The 8,111-nt window shown below is 37.9% G+C and overlaps 1 protein-coding gene across 3 annotated transcripts; it reads left to right on the top strand.

Moving 5' to 3' along the window:
* The first annotated feature begins 892 nt into the window (after positions 1–892).
* Positions 893–7,481, top strand: sdf4 (stromal cell derived factor 4). 3 transcript variants are annotated; one of them, XM_018687872.2, is made up of 7 exons: positions 893–1,124; positions 1,950–2,266; positions 3,430–3,566; positions 3,730–3,843; positions 3,978–4,136; positions 4,972–5,147; positions 5,852–7,481. In XM_018687872.2, exons 2-7 carry the CDS (start codon positions 1,956–1,958, stop codon positions 6,026–6,028), a joined length of 1,074 nt encoding a protein of 357 aa, XP_018543388.1. In that variant the 5' UTR covers positions 893–1,124; positions 1,950–1,955; the 3' UTR covers positions 6,029–7,481. The 3 variants fall into 3 exon arrangements, with proteins under 3 accessions (XP_018543388.1, XP_018543458.1, XP_018543541.1); XM_018687942.2 differs by having other exon boundaries at positions 893–1,221; XM_018688025.2 differs by lacking the exon at positions 893–1,124 and adding an exon at positions 1,221–1,245.
* The last annotated feature ends 630 nt before the right edge of the window (positions 7,482–8,111 follow it).

Here is an 8,111-nt window from a genome sequence, read left to right as displayed (position 1 = left end):
AACCATTCATCCATTACGTCTAGTTATGAACTTTAACAGTTTATCTATTACTTCTATTTCTATTACTCTTAGTTACCTGTTTTAACAATTTATGCAATACTTTTAGTGACCTACTTCAACTGTTTGTCTATTATTAGGTTAATGTGATCTATTTCTATTTGTTTATTACTTCGATAAACTATTTCAATTTCTATTTACCTATATTTTAACCATTTAGCCATTACTTTTGGTTAACTGTTTTATCTCTATTACGTTTAGCTAGCTAACAATTTTAACAATTTATCCATTACTTTTAGTGATCCACTTCAACTATTTATCCATTATTAGTTTATTTTTTTTAATCCATTTTAGCCACTTACTAATTCATTTTAGCAGCTATTTCAGTTATCATTTACCTATCATTTAACTATTTAGCCATTACTTTTAGCTAACAATTTTATCTCTGTTACGTTTCGCTAGCTAGCTATTTAAGCCATTTATCCATTACTTTTAGCAACAATAACTTCATTCATTACTTTTAGTTATACACTTTAACCATTTATCCATAATCTTTTGTAAACTACTAGGCCATTCATCCATTTTTTTTCCCCCTTTTTTTTGCAATCTATTAGACCGTTTATCTTTTTTAGCCAACAGTCTCAACTTATTAGCCTGCTAACTAGTTTTAATGCACTCTCTATCGCAACACCTGCAAGTGTTAACTGACTTGAGATAAATATGTATATAAATAAAATAATAATTTCCATTTTTCCTCTACTTACTCCTTGGCAGCTGCAGAGGTATCCCGGTATCATAAGTCACTCCTTTACGCCACAAATTAACTGCACATTAGACATCAAGGGTTTTACTTTGAAAGTGCGGACCGGAAGTTATGCGTAAGCTTTACGTTAGCTTACTACAACTGAATCAGACTAAGGCTAACGGCTAGCCAACCACCAGCGCATCTGACAGCTTGAGTGAATTAACGCAAACTGGAACATCGGCACGGACTTTACTGCCGACCTGGGCCTTTATAGTGTTATTTTAGTCTGACCCGTCCCACATTTTGGAGCGGGGGTGTTGTGGGGAAGCCACGTGTACAGGAACTGGAGCCTGACAGCTCTGACTGACTGGATCCACCGCAGGTCTGTATAACATCAGCTAGCAGGTACTAGCCGCCTCTCACTCCCCAAGTTGTTTCAACTTCCCCGGAGAGTCGTCTCCAGTTACCGGGCCTGACAGGTCGGTTGTTCTCTGCGAATACAGGTTGTATTTAACGCCGGACTGTTTAGTTATAGCACCAGCTGCTAGTCATAATATTTCCATTAACCTGCCTATGCTAGCCACTTAGCATAACTACGATGTAAAATTACTCAAATGACATGACTAAGCTAAATTAACAAGCTAACCGGTATTTAGTTTAAGGAGCCGTATACTGTCTTACGAGCACGTAGTTTCATAAATATTAATGTGGATAAAGTGAACGTGAGTAAATAAAAACGTAAAGTGTTTTCAGTAGTTGTCAAGTAAATGTTATGCCCTTGTGTGGCGTTCATTTTCCATAAAATATCGTCCTAACCTTAAAAAGAAACATATCTCTTGCTACAAATTAGCAACTTTTGTTTATTTTAGTGAAATATGCTTTAATAAACCAACTGTAGCAGATATCAATCGAGTATTAAATTTTATTTGAATGTGTTTTGTAGCTGTAGCATTTATATAATGTAGTTTGCGTTTGATTTTCTGTAACCGGGAGTTTCTGGATTATCAAGGATTGTACTGACTTCCAGCTTTGAGTCCTTTATCGTAAATGTTGCTGCTAGTAATAAGGTTGAAATTTTGGATTTTCCAGTGGGCGTGTTAAAATTCTGGAAACTCCAACGGGACGTGAACACGGCAGTAGTAGCATGTGCAAGCTTGATTTGATACCTTAAATTCAGATTTAACAAACCCCCTTCATGCTTCCACAGGCAATCATGGCTGTTTGGAGGAAACTGAGGTGTAGAAACCTCATGGCTGCATCTGTGCTTTTCTACATCCTGCTCCACACCATGGACGTGCATGCACGGCCAGCCAACATGTCAGCCTTTAAAGATAAGCCACCAGCCAGCAAAGACGAGAACGAGATTCTTCCCCCAGACCACCTGAACGGGGTAAAGATGGAGATGGACGGGCACCTCAACAAGGACTTCCATCAGGAAGTGTTCCTGGGGAAAGAGATGGAGGAGTTTGACGAGGATTCAGAGCCGAGGAGGAACAGGAAGAAGCTCATTGACATTTTCACCAAGTAAGACATGCTTTTCATTCTTTGAATATCTGTGAATACAATGCACTGAATGGTTGATTGCAGTAGTTGATCAGGTTCTTGGGAATTCACCCGAATTCAGAGAGCCAGAGAGCTAGAGTCAGAGAGCATTAGCAGGACTTCAAATGTAAAACCGAGAGGCAAATCTTCAGGCTAAATATCCTGCATTCTCATAACTATTTATATCAAGGGTGTGTGCGGGGTTTAGATGTCCTTGGGGCATGTCACAACAACATGGTATTGCAAAACACACACAGAATGTGAAAGTAATTTGTTAAGTATTATTGTGAGACTACAGCATTATTTACCATGTCATTTCCTCTTTGTAAAAGGCACAATTCACACAGAGAAAGAACTATTAAATGCAGTTTTAATGCCTTATTTTCAATGTATTTCTGTGCCTCTGTAAAGCACTTTGAATTGTCTTGTGTCTGAATTATGCTTTATAAACTTGCCCCGCCCTGTCTAGAACAAACATGAAGTAATGTATACTGTTAGTGAAACTGTTGTCTGAAAGAAAGATTGCACATAGATTGGTCCTTTGTATGGTATACAGTTACCAGGCAAGATGCCATTGTTACAGCACAGAGTGATGATAGATGGAAAACCTGTTCTATTTTTCAGCTAATCATTCTCCCTGACTTGACAAAACCCCACTATTCTTCTCTTAGTTTTAGGGCTGTAATTAAATATCTCTGTATATTCTATAAATCTACCATTATATCCTTGGGTAATTGATTTAAAAAAAAGAGTTAACATCCCATTGCTTGTTTTGTGCCACCAACCGTGAAAAACCAAACATTATTCAGTTAGGCAAGCAACTGAGAAGCTGGAGCTAGGTAATGTTTGATAAGTTTTGCTTAAAAATATCAACAATTAATCAATTATCACAGTACTTGAAGATGAATATTCTATTGATGAATCAACTAATTATTTTAGTTGTGCTTATTTAACTGTAAATGGTTAAGAATTGTCTATAGTAAGAGGTATAAGTCCTTGGACTGGACTGGACTGGACACAAGCCAGACAGACAGTGCATCAAATGGGTCATTACAGCTGATACTATACTGTATAATGATAGTGCTAATGCTCAATAACTGGAGCTAATTTAGACACTCATTACTTTTTATATTCCTGTTTCACAGAGTTGATTTCAACAAGGACAGGAGTGTCAGCGCTAAGGAGATGCAGCGCTGGATTATGGAGAAGACGGAGGAGCACTTTCAGGAAGCCATGAAGGAGAACAAGAACAGTTTCCATGCAGTTGACCCAGATGGAGACGGTAAGAGAAAGAAAGCGCACAGGAAGTCACATCCACTTATATCTTAAAACACACACGGTCTGTTTTCACATCTGGTCAGCTTTGTTGCAACTCTGTGTCCTAAACTAATAAATATTGTGTACTTAGTCAAAACGCAAACCCTGAATTCATGCTTTGTCCACAGGTCATGTGACATGGGATGAATACAGAATCAAATTTCTGGCCAGCAAAGGTTTCAATGAAAAAGAAATTGCTGAGAAAATAAAGAATAATGAAGATTTGAAACTGGACGAGGAAAGTAAGTACATGGATTATGTCCCAGTATTTCTGACGTAATCATAGCTGCTTATAGCTACTAAATCTGTACACATTTAGTTTAAATCTGTCTGAGTTGCTCTGTTATAAATATATTTTCTATTTTTATCATTGCAGCTCAGGAGGTTTTGGAAAGCCTGAAGGACCGCTGGTTTCAGGCTGACAACCCTCCATCTGACCAGCTGCTGAACGAGCAGGAGTTCCTCTCTTTCCTCCACCCTGAGCACAGCAGAGGCATGCTCAAATACATGGTCAAGGAGATCGTTCGGGACTTAGGTACATTTTACTGAATCATTAGCTTTGTTGTTTTAGCTGCTTATTTACATATCCATCAGATACAGAGCAACATTAGTGTTTATTTTATGGTCTCTGGCCATAAAATGTATTTTGTTTTCTGTAAGTCTCCTGTTAGCTCTGCCGTAAACTCTGCCAACTCCTGAGGGAAATATCTGTCTCTTCAGCAGCTAAATGGTGCACTGTGTTCACCAGCTAGTTGTTAACTTTGTCAGTCTGCCATTTGGTGCTGAGCAGGTAGCGTACAGTGGGGTTTTTAGATGTTTTTTCTGTTGAAAACAACTGCCTGCTTTGTCTGGAAAAAACACTGATAGCAGTGAGAACTAAAACAGTTGCAGGCCATAAAACCAAAATACTGAGCTGAAAGATGATGAAATGTTTCATACAGTTTAAGGGAACTACAAATAATTTTACACTTTGATGTTACAAGCAACCCTTTTCACATTACATGCAGCCATCCATTGTTAATATAAAATATTTCTTGTAGCTACTTTAATTTACAATGGTACTGTATGCAGAGAAATTTATCTTCTTTACCTTGTTAGATGACCTGGGTTTGTGTCACTGTATGTAAATATCAGTTTCAGTAAAGTTACAGTCTTATTATGAGAGAGCTGATAAACTTGGCTGGGCTTGTTGATAAACAGGCTACTAGGTTATGCAAACGTATCCCTCTTTCCTTCTCACTTTTGGGTCACGCTGTGTGCACAAGCAAGCTTTGCACTGCATCATTGCTACATGTTGGCATCAGTCATTATGAATATGTATGTTACAGAAACAGAGCATAAATCACATGTTTATGGTGCTTCGCTTGCAGACCAGGACGGTGATAAGAAACTGACCTTGTCAGAGTTCATTTCTTTACCTGTGGGCACCGTGGAGAACCAGCAGGCTCAGGACATCGACGACGACTGGGTGCGAGAGAGGAAGAAGGAGTTTGAGGAAGTCATTGATTCAGACCACGATGGCATCGTAACTATGGAGGAACTGGAGGTGAGAAATGAAAAAGCAGAAGTCCCTTTTTAATCACATTATACTGTTTATATATTTCCTGATACTTTTTATTTTGTCTGATGTTTTCCAGTTACTGCTTCTGGACTATTTCTGTATCCAGTCGGCTAAAGTGTTTAACATGGCCAGCATAACAAAGCCATAACACACCATCATTTATTTTTATCCTTATCCAGTTAACCATTTCATAAATGCAGGTGTTTGCTTTTATGTCCTGCCAACATGATACTTGATATGATCAGATTTTGGTGACATGCTACATAATATATCATATAAATGAGGTAAATTATTATTATTATCATTAGTTTTTAAACTTCTGTTAGTATTGATGATGACAAAGTACTAGTCCTGTGAGTAGGGGTGTAATGATTCTGAATTTAAGACCAATATTATGATACAAACGTCCACAATCTTGTATCACAATATGGGAAGACGGAACCACGATACACCCCTGTGGTAAACGTTAGGCTAGTTTAATTGGCTCAAAATGAATAATAACCCTGAGATTCCAGAGATTTTGGTCTCCACCTCCACAAAAAAACAAATAAACAAAGAATGCATGAACCAAACCATGGCTCAAAAATCAACATCTAAACCAAACCAAGTCAAATTGAAACTTGATTAACAATGACAAATCTTTCCCCCTTTTCTTCCTCTGGCATGTCTTCCTCTGCGTTTTTTTACAGGAGTACATGGACCCAATGAACGAACACAACGCTTTGAATGAGGCCAAGCAGATGATTGCCGTTGCAGACGAGAATCAGAACCATAATTTGGAGCTGGACGAGATCCTCAAGTACAGCGAATACTTCACAGGCAGCAAGCTCATGGATTACGCCAGAAATGTTCATGAGGAGTTCTGAAGACAAAGTCATCCTCTCCTCTGTCTGCTCAGCGAGGCAGAGGGCGGCATCCTACATCTGCTTCAGGGACAAGCCAGGGAAAGGGTGGGGTGGGTGGATGGGGAAGCCTGATGATAGGATGTCCTAGTGTGCAATTCTGTGTTCAAAGCCTAGCCTCAACGGCCTCTTTCACTGCTGACTCCAGTTAATACACATTTCTTTCAAGCCTGGACTATCAGCAGAGTTAACACAGTCTGCCTTCTGTGTGTCATTGGACTTTTTGATCTTTAAACGTTGAGGCGCTGCATCAACTCTAAATTTACTTGTGCTATAATGTGAAATGTGTGTATATGAGGAATTTTAACCCTGACTAGATTTTCTGTTCTGGTGCAGTGGTGAGAGAGACTGCTAGGCAGCTAGGCGAGCTATTTGTGCTGCAGGATCTGTTGTTTCTAGCTGGCGTGTCTGTATACAGTGTAAATATTCATTGTCTCGCACCAATGCCTTTGTCCGAGAGAAAAGCTGAAAAAATAAATATATAATGCTGCTGAAAGGAACAACCCATGTAGAGATATCATATCATTATTAAAAAAAGTTTAATGGTGTCACACAACACTATCTGCTACTGCTACATTCCCTGAATTCAAAGGTGATTTTGTCATCAATGTTGCACAAGTTCACTGGTCTCCATTATGAATAGCATCCGTCCTTCTACAGTACTTATGAACAGGGTATTGGTTGTGTAAAAATAGAAGTATACATTTAAAAAATGCCTCAATAACAATAATAATACTTCTACGTAGCACAGACTTTTCATTAACAGTTTATTGTCAGAGTAATAAAAACTTAAAATGGAGGAAAACAGATTAATATATAAGAAGAATGTGTCTTTTTCACTGCAGATGTTTGGACTGATTGAAGGAAAAAGCACCAGTTTCCAAAACATTAACGATTAAATGGAAGCTGTTGTTAACGTAATTTCGTTTCACCTGTGTGTTTCAGGTCAGAATGTCTCCTGTTGTTTTGTTCTACAATCTAAATCATGCTGTTGTTAAGATGTGGATTAAGATGAGTTCATTTATTTGACCAGTGTAGTTAGTATCAGGTGCATCTTTAAACTTTACACAGGTTTGGACTTATTTTTTTCTATTATATTGGAGGCCGGTGTTGGTGTCTTTGTCCTGGTTCACAAAGAGCTGAAAGTTACCCGTTAAAATTTGAATGTCTTTAGTTGAATGATTTAATTCCACTTGTACCATGTTTATAAATGCATGATTAAACAATGGAATTACATTCCTCTGTTTTTTTTTTCCTTCAATAACCTGTGGAAGCGTATGGATCCTGCTACAGTCTCCTCTGTCCTTGGTCCTGTTCAGATTGTAAAATAAGATTTATGATAAACAGAATGTGACACAGCTTTATAAAATGTATTGCAAACATACTGGTAAACAATAAATATTTCTTATCAAGTAAAGCTCACCTGGATTTCTTTAGTGTTCAGTTTTTTTTTTTTAGGGCTGCAAGGGAGGATTATTTTCATTAATGATTAATTGTATTGTCAACATAATGTCAAAAAATAGGGAATAGGGCTGTACTAATATCTTCAAATTGCTTGTTTTGTTCCATTCAGTGGTCCAAAAACCACAGATATTCAATTTAGTATCATACAGGACTTTCAGAACCAGCAGAGTTTCACATTTGAGAAGTCAACAATGCTGAAGTTCACTTACAATTTGGTTTGATCCTGTTTTTTGCAGCTTTTTTTCATGAGAACAAGAAAATGATATGTTGTTCCTTTTGTTAAAAACATCTAGACCACTTTAGATCAAGTCCAGATCAAAAACCATTATAGGTAGACCTGTCAAATCTGAGGCCTGTGCTACGAAGCAGTTTCAACATACCCAGGTCATCTTTTCATCATCTGACGCCACTAAACCTAACAACCACAGTCTCACTGAGTGCCCTGAGATAACTTCTATATAAATAAATTGACTTAATTACAAGCAACATCCTCAGAACCATCAATAAAGTAGTTTTAAGAGGGTTGTTAGAGGCTCTGTTTTATAAACCAGAGTGGACACATGGAAAGCCTCAAACAGCAAAA

Source organism: Lates calcarifer, linkage group LG6, assembly GCF_001640805.2.
Source record: "Lates calcarifer isolate ASB-BC8 linkage group LG6, TLL_Latcal_v3, whole genome shotgun sequence".
NCBI classification, from domain to species: domain Eukaryota; kingdom Metazoa; phylum Chordata; class Actinopteri; family Centropomidae; genus Lates; species Lates calcarifer.
The sequence above is the reverse complement of the archived record's forward strand: the minus strand, read 5'-3'. Positions and strand labels throughout refer to the sequence as shown.

Excerpts from the sequence above, each read along its gene's own strand:
- sdf4 (XM_018687872.2), top strand. The coding sequence starts at position 1,956 with ATGGCTGTTTGGAGGAAACTGAGGTGTAGAAACCTCATGGCTGCATCT. Across the intron at positions 3,844-3,977 it reads TTTGAAACTGGACGAGGAAA|CTCAGGAGGTTTTGGAAAGC; the intron begins GTAAGTACATGG and ends TTATCATTGCAG. Across the intron at positions 5,148-5,851 it reads TAACTATGGAGGAACTGGAG|GAGTACATGGACCCAATGAA; the intron begins GTGAGAAATGAA and ends GTTTTTTTACAG.